Source organism: Anopheles aquasalis, chromosome 2 (assembly GCF_943734665.1).
Source record: "Anopheles aquasalis chromosome 2, idAnoAquaMG_Q_19, whole genome shotgun sequence".
In the NCBI taxonomy this organism is placed as follows: domain Eukaryota; kingdom Metazoa; phylum Arthropoda; class Insecta; order Diptera; family Culicidae; genus Anopheles; species Anopheles aquasalis.
Genome location: NC_064877.1, coordinates 707,501 through 727,272, shown reverse-complemented (window position 1 = coordinate 727,272; position 19,772 = coordinate 707,501). Strand labels below are relative to the sequence as shown.

Genomic DNA, 19,772 nt, shown 5'->3' with positions numbered 1-19,772 from the left:
TACTCCATGGACTTATCGTTTCGCATTAGCAACCCCGTTGGGCATGCAACTCGTTAGGTGGTTAGGCGGTCCGGAGCGAACAAACCAATAATTATTCGAGATGTGTACTGTGCGTCCGTGATCCGGCGGCCACTTTGTGTTGCAAAGTTAGCACCAAACAGCATTGCGCATTACGTTGCGCACAAATGACAAAGCATGAAACGCAATCGCATCGCGGCGTTCCTCCCGTTGTTTCCCTATTCCAGGCCATATTCCTCCGTGAAGTGATATACCCAAAGGAATCTTGTTGATTAATTACTACATAATTTAATAATATTTTTTCCCACCCAATGCCCCCTCGGTGCCGGTGAGCGGCCTTTTTTTTTTTTTTGCTTGGCCGATCGGTGCTGCTCCTGGTGCGCGCGCGCACCACTCATGGAGACCGCAAAGATGCGGATCGAAATGGTGAATTTCATGCAATTTACACCACCAGGAGACCACCCGCCCCGCACCACCGCCTAATGCAATCGTCCGTAATCGCGGTCCAGAACGGGCACGATGCGCTCCGGTGTGCGCGCACCATTATGCACATTAGCAGGATTCCGGTTCCCGCGTCTGCCGGTGCCGCGCGCGAGCCCCAGGCAACATATATGGGCCTCTGGTGTGTCGCGCCGGCTCGTGGCGCGTCATCTCCAAATGCTTCACGCTCTCGTTTTGTGCCTGGCTCGCGAGGATGGAAAGGAAATCAAATCCAACCCCTCGTGCGCGGCGGGCTAATGAGCCCGGTTGCTGGTTGCCATACCGGCCCCGACCACGGCAGGATACGGAATGACACTCCGCTCTTCCTCTGCCATATCGGACAGCTAGGAGGAGTTATGAGCGTATCCTCCACTCCTTCTTCCTCCCCTCCCTGGCTGCTGCTGGGGGTGGAAATTGCGGAAATGGGCTGGAGCAGCATCGGAGGTTTTTTTATGCCTTTAATCTCCCTATGATTTCATATTTCCCTTCCTTCACCCCTGCTTTGTGAGTGCATTCCACTGGAGAACGGGTTCACTGGAGTGTTGGTGCCGTTTGCGTTTGCGCTGCAAGATGTCATCTGGGCCGTAAACCGCAGGAACACCCATATTGATCGTGTTCCAATAAGTCAGATGTTGTTCCTCTGAGCTTCTCCCCCGACCGGGCCCGGGACAGCGTGTTCTATGCGTGTGCATTGCTGCACGTGCTTGATGTCACCCTGGAATCACGTTCCCGTTTCCATCCGACTGTTTTCCGCCTCTCTCTCTCTCGCGCGCGCTCGCTGGATTGACTCTGGTTCAAGCGCATAACGCTCGCCAATTATAGACGGAATCCATGTTGTTCAGGTTCCAGGGGAGCACAAGATTTGTCTAAAGAAGCGGAAGGCTAACTAGCTGCAGAACTTTGTACAAAACAAGGTTTGCGTAGCCAGTGCTGTGTTAAAATGTAGTTTGTGAAACACGTACCATTTAGCCAGTTACAACGCCGCTTACTGTGTGATTGCGATGCGAGTCCATCATCATCATCATCATCATCATGAACGTGAAGGTAACTCGAGCAGGTGTCACTTCACCGGTTACCGTACCGTCAGATCTCGGGATGGCGTGCGTAGCTCGCCGCAACGATGCAAAATGTAGCTGAGATTTCGCCGGAGGGAGCTGAACCAAATCCGTGGGCCCCTGCGTCGAAGCTGCGCCACCGCGAAAGTCATTAGTCATGTTTTAGACTTTTAATTATTCATCATTCGGACAGAAGCGCTTCGGAGTTGGGCTCGAGGACTCGCGTGGAGTAAGTGGAAGCGCCGTGTTTATGCTCGTTAATGTATCATTCTTGGTAATTAAATAAAGCTCACTGACTCTGCGGATCGCCAGGCTCCAGTACGACGGGCCACGGGTCAGAGAGCGACGAACGGCGACGATGACGAGGGGCACCTTCAGCAGCGAAACCAGACATTCTCCACGTCCTTCTTCCCGCGGTAGCGTGGCGCAGTGTACGAAATCATAATCAGCATATAAACGACCACATCATAAGAATGGCAATCTGCACCGACCCCACGGATGTGCATACGACGGACGACGACGGCGACGGCGGCGGCGGCGGAGTGCATTAATGAGCAGCGCGATCACAGGCAGGGACCTGTAGAGTTTGACGAGGGAATCCCTGCCCCCCGTATCACTCGAGCGGATTTAGCGGCAATCGAGAGCACCATGAAACAAATCGGTGGTGATTTGTTTTTACTTAAACCCCTTGGTCCCTTGGCTCTCGGTCGGTCGTTGTTGGACGGGGCTTATCATCATGAGATCGTCAACATGCAAAAAACGACGGAAAATTACATTCTATATTACATTTAATTGCAATGTTGTGGCACTGGCTTGTGGTGCTGGTAAGCAGGGGATGACAAATGTTCTAAGCATTAGGTGGATGCTCTCTGTTCCACATTAAGCTAAGCGTGGGGGTACTTTCATGCTCATATCAACAGTTTTTATAAAAACTTAACGGAACCACCTGAAAAGTAGTGTATAAATTAAGAGTTAAAAATCAATCGATTAAAGGATTTTTTGGGAAAATCATTTGAAAGTAATGCGATCGATAGAGCCATGCATAAATTATTAAAAATCTCTATCTTTGTCATGTCGAGCTCAAATAGTGTAAAAACTGCAGGACACGCTCTTTAAAGGGTCAACATTCGGGGAAAAAATTGTACATAAAGTGTGTAATTTAATTTACTACTCTAAATTCTCTTTTTTCCAAATTCGTTTTTCAAAACCCGATCCGCGCGTCGAGAAAAGATGCATTCTTTTAGGCGAATAGGTTGAACAACGCGCCGATCGGTGGTCAAAACCGGCATTGGAGTGGTACAATAGCTTTCAACCACAAAAATATTGGCTTCTTCTAAAAGTATCCTCTGAAATAAACTCTTATATTTCTGAAACTCTTATATAAAACGATGCAAAAATGACAAAGATACAGATATTTGAAAATCGATCGGCTTAATCTCGGCAAAGTGTCGTTTCTCGAAATGCGCCTCCATCGTATCAGTTCACATGGCGATCATTAGGAAGAACATCAGCGAATGTTTCGTGGGAAGGGGGAGGAAACTATCAAAAAAAGGTTCACAAAAGAGCATTGCACGGTTCGCTTCCTTCCGGAAGTGTGGTGTGATCCACGTAAATCACGCTCCCCTGCACTGTGCGTCATGGTCCGACCGTTAGGACAACGGCAAACTGATAGCGAGTGTAATATTGATAACAAGATGCTTATCTTTATTGCAACAGACGACCGTTGCGGTGCGGTACATCATCATCATCATCATCATCATCATCGTGCAGCAGGTCTACGTGGCTCGGCGGTACCATAAATCTGACCAGCCGTCGGCGTCGGGTGTCGATCGAAATTGTTTTCTGCTTCTTTACATTATGGTAGTCTTTTTATGATAGATTCATCGATTCTGGAACCGTTTGCATAGCACACAACTAAATCGCTTTTATTTCGTTCATATCCATCACGATGGAACCGGTTTGGTGCTGATAAGGTGCTAATGGAAAACAATGAAACGCTTAAAATAGGTGCAAGGTTGGCGATTTCTTTCAAACCATTACAACCGACCCCATTGCTGCGATATGGTCAACGATTAGCTATCAATTGAAACGAATCTGTTTGACTCCAACACTGACGACATTATCGTCCAGTGTGCAATTTTAGCAAACGATTCAAAAGACAAATACGCGGTGTTGCTCTTTGCCGAAAACCTGAAATCATTCCAAGTGGGACCCAAAATACCCTCGAGTTACATGAACAGTACCAACACGCAATTTGATCGCCATTGATGACGTGCAACGCGAGTCAATCAATCAATAACCGAATCTCTCTATCGTAACCAATGACGGGAGGGGTGGCGGGCGTGGAGCGGAATGATAACACATGGGACGTTATTAGAAGCTTCTCTGCGAAAAGTGAGGGAAACTGGAAAGGGGGTGCCGGTACGAAATTAACTCCCTACGAGTCCTGCTCGTTCGGGGCGAGCCTTTTGTCCGGCAAACCGACCAAATGAACTTCCTTTCTTCCGGTATCAATATCCGTCGGTGATCACAACTCAAGTGCCTTCGCAAATAAGCGGTTCTGGGGGATTTAAGTGGACAGTGGATGCCTTTCGGCCAGTCTTTTGTGTCCACCTACACTAAAAGACCGGCAATGGCTCGCTAGTAATTTCTTATCGGAACACAAGACGTGACAAGCATACGATGATAACCTTGTGCGTTGTGTGCACAAACAGAACAGCGTCAAGTCTCCAATATGCATTTGTGTGTCGTTCTCTTGTCAACAAAGCAGCCTTTATGCGTTGTTTGGGAAAACGCGCGTTCCAACCCTTCGGTTACCAAGTATTGTTGCTTTGATCGATCGTTGTAGCATGTGTAGTACGACGACAAAGTACTCACTGTAGCAAGCGACTAAACACTCTCGAGAACAACCGCAAAGTATCCAAGTAGCTGATGACTCTTTATCATCATCGAGGAGGAGGCGAGGAAACACAAGAAAGACACCCAATGAAGAACAATGAGGAAAACCTGGCCGCTCGACTGCGTATCCGAATCGTGCAATAAGTTATTAATCTTCTGGAAACTCTATATGCGTGGCTGTTGTGTAACAACATTCGTCTTCCTTGTGAAGCAAGGGCATGTGAACTCGGGCAACCTTAGTTAATGATGGATCAAATTATTCTGGCACCTCTAATCGATCACATAACACCAAAAGCGATAAAACTTTCCCGATAAATTATGAAACATGCAACAATGTAATGCAAACGCACGTGCCACACAATCGTAGCAAATGGGAGTACAAGCTCATAAAATGCCGTCCGCCACCCGACTCACCTAGATCAATAATCCAAAAATAATTCCAATTCCCATTCCCGTACGGCCAGTAGAACACGCTGGCTATATTTATGGGGATCTATTGATCATTTGTTCGTGGCGGCATTAGGCGGCGCGACACCTTTAGCCCTGTCATCGGGTACGGATCGGTAACAGGAAACAAGTCCCCAATCAACAATCCATTCAATGCTTCTCCATCATTCCAACAATGCTTCGATGCGATACCGATTCCCGCCGCTAAAAGGGATCCGTGATTGTGGAGTGATGCATGAAGCGTGCCTCGGTTCGGTTCGTTTGCGACGTCAACATCCAGATCCAGAACATCGCCGCCACTTCACCGGTCGGGCTGTCGGTCGGTCGATGGAGGCGCCTACCAGCTCTCACCTGGACGACGTGAAGAGAGGGAGAGAGAGGTAGAATAGAAACAATAGCAGCTGCCATCGGCCATGTGGCATGTTTTCTGTGGAACACCCATCATCAGTCACAGGGTGGAATGGATTGGAAACCATTTTATGGCACAATTATGAAAACCTGGGTTCGCCCCACTTTGTATGCATCCGTTGGTGCAAATGTGTAACCTGAAACCGTGCCCACCGACCGGCGCCGTGGCACATCTCATCAACGACATTGTCGTCCACGTCGTCGTCCTATCTGGTTGCAATCTCGATGAGCCGAGCATAAGCAACAAGTGTTTGTTGCTAGTCTTCTGCTTTCTGTTTTTCCACTCCATTCCGACGTATGTACACTATCGGATTTCCTCGTTTCCTTCGCTCGAGGCAAATGCTTTTCTCCAGTATCGTCCTTTTATCGCGTAATGGATGGAAAATTAAAGTGATTTCACCGCAACGGGCAGAAAACACGCGCACTCTCGTTGGCGGTCATTGCAATTCGCCCAGCAATCGTGGCGGTAGTCCATGGCAACGACCTCAAACGTGTGACGGGTGTGCTTCGTTACGTCATCGACGATGGCGACGCCAGACCGACCTCGAGTGAGAATAGAACGCCGAGCAGCTGGAAGGAAGGCAGGAAGTTGGTTAGAACGGTGAGCGTGACCTCCCGCGCCACGTTGCTTTTGGACACGAACGAAAGCGAATCTTCGCGTCTCTGCCGATAACAACGCCACACCAAGGCCAAAACGGAGCAAACGGGTGGTTCGAATCGCGCTCGCCTCGCTCGGGGTTGTTCGTTACGGGATGCGTTCGTCAGCGTCGGTTGTTTGCAGTGCTCTTGTGGCTAGAGTACTCAGTTTGCCCCGAGCCGGAAGAGGGACCGTTTCGTACATCTTATGGTGGGTTTTGGTGTACCGCGCGTCGGTTCGTTGTCATTTCAACGTTTTGTGCGTTTAACCGGCTCCAAACGTCGTCATCACTAATCTACGTAAGATGTGAGATCGCGTATGGTCTTCTCAGCTCGCTGTCAATTAGTTGGTGACACGAATTGTCGTCGTCGCAATGGTAAAATGCCGGCTCGTTCTCTGTTGAGGTACCACATCCGTCCGTTTTTTTGTGTGTTTTTGTGTCCCACAGGAGTGCAAGATCCCTCGAGGTAACGGAGCTGCTACGTTGACTGCCAAATCAATCCAAAATGGTGCTCTTGATCTGCCATGTGTGTTTATTTTTACATTTTACACTTCAATCCAGCGACGTTTCCAGCGTTTCGAAGTTCGGAAAGTTTCGCGGTGGATCGAAGTGATGGATACAAAGATGATCCAAGTAGCATTATGCGATACGTCTGACGCAATGACTATCGCAGTAACGCATCGCAAAACGCAATCATCGCGATGTGATGAGTGAAGGAAAAAACCCGGAGTAACTAAAAATGGAGCAGAACACGCCGTTAGTGACAAGTCTCTCCACTCACCGGCACTCTAAGGGCATCGTGACGGACCTACGCACTACTCCCGCTGTCATCTCATTGCCCCGCACGTGCTTGCAACTGCAATTTGCAACGCAGCCGCTTTCGTTGAATAATAATGTGACGCCCTTTTGTGTCTGTTGCATCGAATGTGTTCATCCAAGATCTCCACGACTCCTAGATGATGATCTGCCATGGAGACGAGCAGCTTGACCAGTGGCAGTGGCCTTCATTCGTTAATGTTTTTCCATTTTCTTCCCGCATCGGTGTGGGGTTTGTGGTTTGTATGGCCGCTTCCAAACTGGCTCTTTTCATTCCGTCAAGCGGTTGACCAGTAAACTGCTTTAATGAAATTGTGGCACCGCAAACAGTGTGGGTGGTTATGCAATCAATATTCAAATTTCGGCAGTTAATGGGATCAATAGATGGATTGAAGAAGACTCACCTTGATGCAGACGCCCCCCCGAACCGCCCGTTAATCCAAAAGTAGCAAAGTAGATGTGTCCGTTTACCATTTTAAAAATAGCATCACAATCACAATGCATACCTTCTTAAACACACAAATCCATCCGCACACCTGCCCCCCTCTCTGCAGTTGCGCTGCTTCAATATCAAGGTGAAGTTTTGTTCCCCTCGCTCGATTTGATAGTCGCGCTCCGCCTCACCGATAAGACTCACAGACGCACAGAGAGTTGTGCATGGTACAGCGAATCGAAAGATAAATGGAGGTGCTATTAATAACCGGAACCACAAAACATGACGCTTGGACGAAGACGCACCAGGCGCGAAGAAGTGAACGATCGCGAGCCAACCGCGCTGCGCCAGTTGCGTTAACGATAAGGCGATGGTTTCGGTGTGCCGTGATGGTCATCGTCGATTGAATGGCTCAATACGGGTGAAAGAGTTCAACCCTAACGGTGGAGTGCGATAACGTAGCAATCCACACGACGAATGGTTTGCAATTTAAAAGATCAAAATATCGAAGATTCATTCGCCCCTCGTGTTTATTGTGCGTCGTGAGTGATGGTGGAAAGGAAAATAACGTCTCTTTCTGCTCAGGCTACTTGGTCTGTTTTCTGTTGAATCGGGGAGGAGCGGATGATACTGTCTGTGATCGTTGTGAACAAAACCACAAGCAAAGAAAGCATGCTATGGCGTGTGGCGTGAGTGGCGTGAAAAACATCATGTAAACAGTGAGCGAGAAAACGGCGCGAACGCGGAGGTCAAAGTCAGCAACAGCAGAAGCACCCGGTGGTCACAGCCAATAAGAACAGAAAGTATCGGCCCAAACGCGCCACCCGCAACGCTTGCTCGTGATCGTGACGCTGGTCACGGATTTTCCCAAGTGAATTTGCTCACCGCCTGGCCGTTCGCGTGCTTGCGTGTTTTGTGATTTCGTAAAAAGTGTGCCCGTGAAAATTTATCGTCGCCTACTTGGCTGCACTGGCTTGGTTCCACTTTTGGCTGGAAGCTGGAGAGTAAATTTAATAATAAATTGTGCGTGACAGCGTGTGATTGGTGCGTGCTGGGTGTCACTATTCTCGAGAAGAATGGTCAATCACTGATGGTGTGTGCTGTGCGATCGGGAATTTACTAATTTGACGTGTCACTAGTGGATTAGAAAGACGGCAACGAATTCACATCTTTACCACAAATTGTGAGTATAGTTTTCATATGCACAAAGTTCTTTAATTTCAATTCGTTCTTCCTCTCTATGCTACGTTAACACTGAATTATTATCCTGCATGATGGGCTGTTGGAAAACTAATCATGTTTTGCATAAAATTGTTGCAAGAGCTCAGAATTGAATCTACTTCAGACGACAGGATAATTATGTTGGCCTTTTCATTACTTCGCGCCAATGCTCTCTCTCTCGTGGCAAGCTCTTGAGATTCTCGTTCACCAGTTGAGACACGGTGTTGCTCGGTCGCTTCTTATGATGATGTGTTTTTAATCATTTTCTGGTTTATCCATTGTGTCACCGTGCCGCGAAAGTCATTACATTGCATGGCGTTTGGTTATTTAATTAGAAAAATGAATGAAAAATCAATTAACTACCATACAATGCAGACGCGAATACTAAATTTAAAGCCAAGAGTTTCGACCCATTACAAACTAAAATGAAGAAGACGGGAGCCTCGGTTGCTATCGTGCTATCACGATGGTCTACTGCTTGATTCCGTCCACTCCAGTTATCGATGCATTTAGCGAAATGTTTGCGAAATACTGACGCGACGTGACATGCGTCGCGTGAGCACCCGATATCCTGCCCAAATGTCTGATAACAAATGGCTGTACTGTGCCAAATCGAGTCCAACGCACCTCGTGCCGCATGAATAAGGTTTGCTGTTCGCCTGGCGACGGGTTTTCCCTGTCGGAAGGGAATAAGACGGATGGGGCGGACATTCCTGGCCCAGCGCACCACGGAGCAGGAGTGAAGAGGACAGGAGTTCGGTTGCGATCTTGACACCCGGTCCCAGGGCCCCATCCAGGTGTTTATGGCGCGAGAAGCCTCTCGAATCGCAGACAAACCCGGCTTATCTGCCGCTGCCGTCCACGAGTGGCCGTGGAACTTCATCGAAAAACGGTGTGAAGTGGATGAGATAAGATATGAAGCGTTTCTAATCATGGCACGTTGGCCGCGAGGCTAACTATGCGCTGTGGCCGGGGTAAAACCCATCACCGCCATCCGGACGCGCCGGAGTGGAAGCTTCTGTCCGGAGTCTATGATTCCTGGCGCTTCTGAAGCAGATGAAAATGGTAGGAAAAGACCGCTATCATCACCTTGTTGGACTGGTTGCAATCAAACGAAAAAGAATTGTTGATTGTAGCGCGTTCATGCCGCTACGGTTCGCATATCCGACGTCCTTCGGTGCCAAACCGATGGCCATTTTGCGAAAATTTCGTCTTGAAGGTGTCCAAATGGCGTCCATTTCGCGATGACGCAAAACGAACACGTCCGCTTATCAGCACCAAAAGACGGAACACCTGAACGAGCGGAACATGATTGTGGGAGGAATGTGTCCATCGCTAACGCTGACCAATAATCTGGCCTATTCTTAGCGCTTGTGGATGCCGATGGCTGCAAGAGAACGGTGAAATTATAGGGAATACTGATTGCTTTAGGGGTTTCCAACAAATATTCCCATCGTTTAAGTTATACGATCGTCCTTTTAAGGACAGAAAGGAGATTGTGATGGTGCAAGATGATGATGATTCCCCGGCGAGTGCCTCGGTTCTCGGTCTAGACGTTTCCCATCCTTTATAGCTCTTCACCCATTCGATAGTCGGAAGCGCGAGCAACAATAGTTTTTTACAATCGCTTATCAGTGCAGTTCAGAGGCCCTTATCGTAGACCCACAACGACAACCGTCAACAACAGTAACGCCAATGGAACATGACGCCAATGGTTGGCGCACCACCGGTATCGATAGGTAATTGATAGGAAACACTGGCGTGGTCATTGGCGACTCTCGTTGCTTCTTGAGATTCCTTTACTTGTTGCTGCACGATAGCCACCCGTTTCCCATTATCATCCAGCCGTAGTGCCGATTGTGTGGTCTCTTCATTCCTAAAATAACCTCAAGCACCTTCGTCCGGAGGCGTTCGGACTATTAAAGGTATTACGTACGGTCGTTTGTCGATCTGATTGATCGTGCACCGGTCTAATCAGCCAAACAATTAGCAATGATTAGGCGTGAGGTCACAAACGTCACGCCTTACTGTTTAGTCCCAGAAGACCGAATGAAAGAAGAGATGTCTTTCGTTGGCCGGTCTGGTGTTTCTCAACACAACACAGCACAGCACGGGAAGGTGGCAGCGTGCAATGCTCGCCCAAATCTCCTAAGGTAAACAACGCAATTCTTGCCAAACGGGAAACTCACGAAGCGCGAAAAATACCTTCCAACTGGTGGCGCATGTAAATAAATTACGGTCAATCCGGTTTCCAATATTTACCTCAGACCTCGGGAAAGAGGAAACGAGCAAGGTATCGGGCGGAGGAGAGAGGCAGACACCCCTCCAAGTCTGGAAGTTCTTCAAACGGATCGATTGACAGCGTCTAGCTTCTGCCTCTCCACACCATCACGCTTAGATAATCGAGAATTGGACAGATAGAAGGTCCGGATTAGGTTGGACTTGCCACTTGGTTCAAGGCCAGCACTTTCAATAATGTAATGTTGCGGCTAGGCAATTACTTCAATCTGCTCGGTTTGTTTGGTTTTTTCAATGAGATTTCAATTTATTCAACATCCTCCCGTGCTTTTCCGCAGACCAGCTGTTTATGCTGCAGCCGATGCGCGTAGGAATGGATTGGAAATTGAGACAAACAAGCGATTAGTAGAACCTCTCTCTGTAATCCAATGACTATTGTCCACCCAACTTCTCCTATTCGCAGATTCACGTGTTGTTTGTTTAATCCTCCATAGTCTGCGAACTGTAGCCTCCGTTTTCAGACTTTTATGTAAATCATCGCGGTCATCCAAGGGTGTACCCGGTAATGTATATTGCTCGTAACGGGGGCGATCCAACAGTTGAGCTTTTGGCAACCTCAACGACCCACGGACTCCATCCGCTTTTATGTATTTGGTGGATCCACTCAGTAGACGGCATTTCAACAAACCTCCTCGGCAATACTCTTTAAACCAGCGTTCCAGATGAGCAATCTGATCCCTTCCTGCATTCTGGAGGGATTAAAAGTGGTCAATCTATCTGGAGCAAGGTTTCAGAAGGTAGAAAAATGATGGTAAAGTTTATTACTCATGAGGGATCGGACAACTCGCTTTCGATTCGCACATTGACCGTTGATTGAAATACTTTCCCAACGAAAACCCCAACAGATACAACGGAATTCGTTTCCAAACTCCCTTCATAACACAGCGCACCAGTTCGGTGTGTCGCTGAATTTAAGTTAAAATTGAAGTGAAGGTATTTTTATCGTTCCGGTCGTGGCCGATTACCAGGAAACGGTCACTTTAGAGACCTTTTTGGGGGAGGAACCTTTTACACTCGAGAGTTGCAAAATTTATTAGCTCTCTCTGTCTCACGTGGCCTGGGGTCGGTTATCTTCATCTTCGACTGGTTGCGGTGACCTACGGCTATGCGAGAGACATTTTTTTTTACTCCTCGTTCGCTTGACCCAGACCTTGCATTGCCATCATTCTTCGGTCTGACAAATATTCGGCTGAATGTCCTTTTCTTGTTAGTCTCAAATTGACCACTTCTTGTGATGCCACCCAGTGTCCGATAAACGGTTTTTTCCGCTCGCTCTATGTTTCTAATGACAAACACATTTCCTTTGAGTAAGGAAAATAGGGACGGCATTTCATGGTCATTCCCATGCTTTTCCAGATGTTTATTGAAAGGATGGATCCATTCATATGAATGGATGGTTATTGAGGCGGGGTTTTGGATTGAATTTTGGGTTTCTTCCCTGTGGCTAGTGGTTGGAGGGTGAAAATGGCCTCTATCGCGATTAAGTTATGATTTGTGGGCGAAGACTCCTCACGGCGATGGCACGTAAATTGAGGATAATACTTGGAAAACGTCTGGGATCCTCTCCTTTTCCTCTCACGGGGATCCCCTGTTGTTTAGTCGTATTGTGTTGGATCGATCGATTGCTCGATGAATTTAATTTGGTACCTTATCGGGTGTTGGAATCGTGGTGTAAATTGAATTAGGCTGCGGATTGGTCGGATGAAATGTTTGGCTAAATTACTTCTGCTCAAATGCTTCCAAAACTCTCTCGCTCGCTTGAAACTTGTAACATTTTCTGTGTTGTTTAGTTTAATTGTATCTTAGATATTTAAAAGATAACAAAATCGAGAACTATGGCAGAAGATTTACTATCAAATGAAATGGTAAAAAAATACCTCATACTGAAAATTCATGAATCACGTTTGCTCAAGGACAAACACCAATAAAGCATGACAATGGCTAACTGGCTAGCAGAGTCATATTTACCTTCCATGACATAGGAAAAGCAGATAAATTTCCCGCCCTGCTGCACAACCTCGTGTTTGTTTGTTTTTGGGAAACTCTGATGCTTGCATACCACCGAGAGCGCATTTCCTGGGGATCTTGTGCGGGAGTAGATGCTTGTTTTGCTAGGTTACCTATCTGGCCATCTCCGTCAGCAACATGTTTACACATAATGCAACGAGTAACGGTAAATCGTAAATCGAGCGTTTCTAACGGAAGTGTCGTGTAAGTGACGTCGATGTTGATGTCTTTCTGTTTCACTATTTTCATTTTTTCACTCTATCTTCATTTTTTTTCAGAATAGACCATTTATTTTTCCCATTAAATAGAACTCGTAACAAGCGGCTTACAAAACAAAGCTTCTAAACAAGCAATCGATTGGAACGCTACTCACCTTGGCACACAACGGGTTGCTGAGAAACTTTCAGCGCTTACTCTGATCGCTTTCGACGAGACAATCGGTACAGCGGTAACAGCCACAACCTTAAATCCGTCTGACCTAACGTCCCATTCTGTTTGTCGTGGCTGCTTCCTGTTCCGCAGGCCACAATGGTGCAGCACATCGGAAATTGATGTTGGCCCTCCAAGTTTCGAAGTGGGCAAAGTGGAGCACGGGGTGGATTATCTTCTGTAACGACGATTACTTACCGAGTTAGCCGGTGCCACCCCTTTCCGGTGCGCAGGAATGTAAGATCCATAATCCACCCATTTCACGACGCTGAGCGTCGTTAGTAACACGGTGGCCGAATGGAAAGCACCGGAAAGCAGCCGCTTCAGTTTAGTTTACTGCTTCCTCCACATTTTCTTCTCCCTCCCACAAGGTGACCCAGCGAATCTTCGGTCTCAAGGATACGGATATTGCGTCAGCAGCGTTCATCTGTCGGGGGAAATTGAAGCCAGTCTTGCGTCGCTGATGGACAGTCGCTTGATAAAATGGATGCTTTAAGCTGATAGAGAAAGGGAGTGGGGTGAGCTGTTTGCTGAACTGATAACATTGATAACTTCCATTGCATTGAACCCACATGTTTGAACTAAACATTCAACAGGTCATCATTCAACTTGACCACACGGGCGAGGTGAAGATGCCACCACAGAAGTGCATTGACGGAACTACACAGGAGAGCCCACTGGCCGCAAATTGCACTTTCACACCCCACTGGGGCTAGACAAACACAATGGCATCCATCCTACGTGCCATTTGCAAATGCCGGAAGAAGAAAAGCTATCACGAAGCTAGCCGTATCCAATTACATTCACCCCGTTAATGGAATTGCAACATATTTATCTTGCTGGTCTCAAGGGCTACTACTGCTACTACTGCCCACTATCAGCCTACCTATCGAGTGTTGCAGAATGCAAATTTTGGAAAATAAGCCCGAACAAGGCTCACCAGCAGTAGCAAGCGCTACAGGAGAATGCGGATGCCGTTGATGAACTAATCTTTCATTCTGGTCACTTCCGGGTGTCTGGTAGGCAGGAGTCTGTCACTGGAATAACATAAATAACATCGCACACGTTGTAGTCTTCAAATTTACTGGAGCCACCTTTCGATACACGGCGAAGGAAAAATCTGGATCCAATTTTCCGCACCACACATGCAAGCCCTGGAATGTAATTTCAGGCTCAAATGAAGCAGATAATGGTCCCAAGGATTACTTGTTGCTGAGTTTCGCCGGAACTCATGCTTCTTGCCATTCGCAGCGAGATGGCAAAAACAAATGCAAGCAAATCTCGCTCCGAAAATGAAAGACGTGTTGTTGGTTGCGGATTCGCTTTCCAACCTCAGGCATAAAATCAGACCCAGCCTGCTTGGATATTTATGGTATTTCGGCTTTTCCAACTTTTTAAGCGAAAGTTAATATCGGCATGATGTGTTCTGGCGCTAAATTGACGGTTGGCGGACCGCGAGTGTTTGTCCATTTCACGCTACGCAGGCATTTTTGTGGGTGTGAAAAATAGATCCCTAGAATAGAAGGCCCATGACAACGTATCACTTCGATCACCACGTTTCGTTCGTTCCGCTTGCTGCGATTCGTTCCGGAAACTAGCCATCAGCGGACGAAGGAAATCGGAATGATGTGGGCACTCCCAAGGCCGAAAAGTCTTGCTGCTCTTTAAGACGGTAGATGCTGGCAGGATGGGCCCATAATCGCCATTTTTTGCTCCGCTGCTGGTCATCTAGTACTGACATGGTGCTGTAAGTGGTATCGGTTCACAAAGTTTCACATCCTGCCTGAATCGGTCTCGAGGATCGATCACTCGAGAAAGAGAGAGGGAGTGCAAACAAGTTTAGTGGCAGTCTGGTGGGCTCGGTTTACTTATTGTTTTGCTTTCCGTTTGCTACTTCAAAATTGATGATTGATTATCGCGCCACGATGCTGTGACGGATATGTTTTTGAAAATCCTTTAAAGCCATTTGTTGTGAAGCCAGACCATACCACCATCAAGGAATGTTTATGTTCACACATTATTCTGCCACTTGTGCTCCTTGGTAAGGCATAAAGTTCTAGGAAAAATGGAGAATGTTTGGTCAGAAATACGTTTTTCCCATTTCCGTTTTGCGGACACGTTCCCCACGTCGAATGTGAAACCAATTCTTTGAAGTCTACATTTAGCGAACAAATTGTATGAATGAAATGGACACTTGGAGACGTAAACAAAGACCGAAACATGAGGGCGTCCACCTGCGGAAGTCTCTTTCCCTGCTTTTACATCCTCCAATCCCAACAGAACACAGCTGGCGGAAAGTACCAGGTACACGTGCCGGTCTCTGCCATCGTGGCCATCGTGGCATGGTCCCTTCGCTTATGTTTCCATAATTTTTATCTACGTGTTCAAAGTGTGCACATAATTGCATATCATTCTTCGTCGCGCAACAGGAACTTGAACAAAATACTTGCCGGAAAACTTTTGACAGTGTCTGGCCTCGAAAGCTTCACTCAAGCCCGATCCATCGATCTCAACGCAGGGCCCCCGGGGGTGGCTGTTTGAGTAGCACGGTGCTGAAGAGGGCCCAGATAGCCCGCGATGAAGGACACTCATAAATTAGGCTCAGTGTCCTTCCTCCACTTGACTGAACATCCAAATGTGGTTGTAAACTTTCGCGACATCCTGTCTCGATAGACAAGAGCTAGTCGTTGTCTTGGCAGACGTCTAGCGACATGATAAAGGCAACAAATTTTGACCTTCTCTCCGGGGGCGGTTCGGAAGGTGTAATCAACCTTCTGTCCTACGCTACGAAGCTTGCGAAGGGTATCCTTATTTCCCTAAACCGATTTGAAGAATTAACCTTTTACCCTAATCCACCATGGCGGTACACACGCGTGCAGTGCCGGTATCAGTTGCCAGACACCTAAATTAGAAAAAGGACCAACTGGTGTCTGGCGGTAGTCTCCGAATGTGATGGATCGGGCAAAAGGATTAGCTCTCCCTGTGCTGGATTGAAATTATACATTTTTCTGATGAAGCGACGTAAGACAATCCCTAATTGCGCTCCTAGAATCATAAATTGCATTAGAAATGAGTTCGGAAGGATCTGGCTTATTAATTTACTTACCTGTCCCTAGGGTTGTTTCCGCTAATTGGGTGCTCAATGTGCTTTCTCCAGACCATCCACTGCCGCTAGATTAATCATTTCGAGGCGTTAATGTTAAACAGAATGCAAACGGCCACCCCCAAAAACCATCAAAGCTCCTCCAAGCGCGATCAGCAAACGATCGATTCTACGAGCAAACTAAACAAATGTTCACGACCGAACGCCTTCAACCAACAATCCCATAAACTGCCTAGCCCGTTCTCCCGCACCGCAGTCACTTCCCTGTGGACGTTATTTATTGGCGTAAACAGTGTGACTCTTCAGAGGAAAGGATTGGCTTCCGCGATCGGCAACCAGTCCAGACCAGTCAGTGGTCAGTGGATGGTTCTACGGCGCGTTAATTAACGCGGCCCTCGCGGTCCCGACATCAAACGTCCACTGAACCGGTGCAAATGAAGTGTTTATCTTTGGCGAATATTCTCCCACCGTGGGCCAACCACGGATGCCGATTCTATCGTGGAACTATTATCCAGGATAATCCGGAATCGCGCTTCCTGAAGTGTATTGCGGACGGCTGTTGGTTTGCCTTCAGGCTACCGGTTAAAGGTCAATCGTTTTTGCGTTCTTGGTATGCGCCTCTTTAAGAAATGGGTCCTGGCAAGTTGGGTGCCGGTAGATGGATTAGAAATGCAGGTCCTGGCAGATTTGAGAGCAGCCTGGGAATGGGAATAAATGGGCCAGTTAAGGGGTAAGCTATCCATCGTTCTAAATTTATGAAAACCGAAATGAGAAGTTCCTTTTGCCGATTAAATTGGAATCCACCGGCACTGTCAGTCCATGTCCATGCGTGTTTTCTATCCAGATCCTGAATGATTTCATTTTCCATGAAACGAGGGAAGCGCTGCCCCAAACGTTACGATGTTTAGAGGATTAAAAAATACTTGAACGGTGGTATCGATGGACTATTCGTCATTTTATAGCGAACGAATGATTTAGAAGCAGCTCTCTTGGTATTTACCATCCAAACCACTTATCGAGCCATGCATTTACACAAGAAAAGCGATAAATGTTTCAAGCCGTTTTCTCCTTTCTTTTCAGATGAATGATATCCTTAACTCGAGCCATCCCATCAAAGTCCATCACTCACCGGCAACACCGGCTCAGACAGTAGTCTGGCAGCAGCCGACGAAGCCGAATGGCCGTGAAAGTGAAAGCCCAAAACCCTTTTCCACCACATCACATCGCACGATGCCACCGCAAACACGAAATCCCGAATTCATCGGAGTCCACTCGGAAGTCGATGTAATCCATCTTCAGGCGTTTAATTAGCCGGAATCGACAGCGGTCTGATTGGCTTAAAGGGGAAGGCGATGGGATCAGTTTCCGAGACTAAGCCTAAATGCTTCAAGTCCATTGCCTTTATTGGCCATTTGACTTCCTGTCTTCTTCCCGATGGCCTGATCAAGGCGAGATCCCGGACAGGTGTTGTGGTCTACGGAATCGGTGAAACAGTTAAACAGCTCTGCGAGCATATGGCCGCTTCTAACGGATGGTTTTCGTTTCCGTTTCAGCTCTCCATTAGGCGCCCTTTTTCAACATAAAGCATCGATTCTATCAACATGATTTGCTCTTTATTGCGCCAGACGTGCGTCTGGTTCAAGTGAGGCCCCTCGGGCGTGTGCAAATAAATATCGGATAAAACAGACAGACATGCAAGAAGCGCGTGGACGCGTGTGTTGTGGAAGTGTTTAAGAGTGGAAAGAGTGCAAATAGGAAAGCTGGCCGGCTGGCTGGCTGGCTGGCTGGAAAAGTCAAAAACCGGGGTGCGAGAGTGAAATCCAATCCTGGTTGGACGATGTACAACGAAAGGCTTGCGCAAATAATCATAAATTTCCCCAAAAACGCACGTTTCGCCAGCCTGGAGCCGTCAGAGGGTTGAGAACGTGCGTCAAACGTGTGCTTCCCTGCGGCTCCGGTTTTTGGATTTTATTTAATCATCCAACGCGCGCGCGAGAAGTGTTACAAGATCGGTTGCGTTCCGTTTTTTTCGCGGATCGAATCCTTATGTGCCTCTGTGATGTGATGTGATGTGATGGTGATGTTGTGGTGCGGCCGGATTGGAGAAACCACGAAAACGCATTAAGCAGCAGGAATCATGGTGAGGCCGGCGGAGTGGTGCTTTCGAACGCCAGTGCTTCAGCGGCCGAAGGATGAAGGAACCTGGTTCCTGGCCGCCGTCCTGCTTGTCGTTGGCCTTGGCATCGTTATGCTACCGTCGGTGGATGCCGGCTGTCGGCCGTTGATGCGTAAAGAGTGTGAAAAGATTTGTCAGACGAATGGGACCTGTGAGTTGCGGATTGTGGTGATCATGCCCAACAACACGAACGTGGAAGCATCGTTGCCACGCGTTCAGCCCGTCCTGGAGAAAGCGGAAGAGGATATTCGGCGGCGAGGCATCATTCCGACCAAAGTGAATATCAGTTGGATTCCGTACGACGATCAGTGCGAGCAGGCAAGAGCCACGGTGATGGCGATGGATGGAACCGGCAGCGAAACGTGCGGCCACGTGATCCTTGGACCAACCTGTGACTTTGCGTTGGGTAAGTAAGGAGTTCCATTTCTAGTCAATCACGACACTGCGTCTTTCCAACGAAGCGTAATGACGCGATTCATCGAATGCCATTCACTAGTTCACATAAAACGCATTTACTCGCCATACTGCCATCAAAAGGCACTCTGGAATGGGTGGAAAACAACCGGCTTCTCTTAATGCGATGCTTGTCCGAACACAAATTGCTGCAAAGCAATAAAAAAACCAATAAATGTGAGGGAAAACCCCATTTCCCAACCACCGCGGTGTTGGGCACTCGCTCCGTGGTCGGTTCCGTTACTTCCGGTTTTGTTTTCCCTTTTTATCCCGCGAAGGATTGGGATGTTACTGACGAGGGAGAAGGGGGCAGAATCCGTGGAAAATCATGGAAAGTCCGCTGGAATATTTGAAAAAAGAAATCGATCAACGGACTCTCGCTTCATCGATTTTTCGAAAACTGCTCGAAAACATTGCGATTCGAGCAGTTTGAAAAACGCAGTTTCGAACTCGAATTTTCAAATCTCGAGCAATTTCAGATTAGTGCACTATACTATTTTTCTTTAATTTTTCAAACAAATTAGATTGTTTTGAAGATTTTATGCTTCACTTTTAATAGAGATAAATTTGAACAATGCATGCGAAGCAGTTTTTGTTCCACTTTGCACAGTTTTGCAAAAAGTACATTAAAAATAAGTTTTTAAAAAATAATAAACATTTTTAAGAATCCAGGAGTCATCCATTTTCCCACATTTTTCTGCTCTAGCTTGAAGACCATTTTTATAAAGAAAACTGGCTCTACTTCAATCACTCTCATACTATCTATTTCCTTCATTCTTCTACGCAGCGCCGGTTGCACGAATCGCACGTTATATTTACAACGACGGCATCCCGATACTAACCGGAGCAGGCTACACTTTTGACTTCGAGGAACCGAAAACGTTGTGTGATA

The 19,772-nt window shown here is 47.3% G+C and overlaps 1 protein-coding gene across 6 annotated transcripts in view; it reads left to right on the top strand.

The window, feature by feature from the left end:
* The first annotated feature begins 6,087 nt into the window (after positions 1–6,087).
* The window catches only part of LOC126578787 (atrial natriuretic peptide receptor 1-like), a 61,157-nt gene continuing 47,472 nt past the window's right edge, over positions 6,088–19,772 (top strand). Inside the window, exons 1-4 of one of the 6 annotated variants that reach the window (XM_050241744.1) lie at positions 7,689–8,376; positions 17,332–17,736; positions 17,805–18,833; positions 19,668–19,772. The exon at positions 19,668–19,772 is cut by the window's right edge and continues 79 nt beyond it. In XM_050241744.1, coding sequence (XP_050097701.1) covers positions 18,389–18,833; positions 19,668–19,772 — 550 coding nt within the window. In that variant the 5' untranslated portion in view covers positions 7,689–8,376; positions 17,332–17,736; positions 17,805–18,388. The other 5 variants (XM_050241770.1, XM_050241737.1, XM_050241761.1 and 2 more) reach the window with 5 other exon arrangements.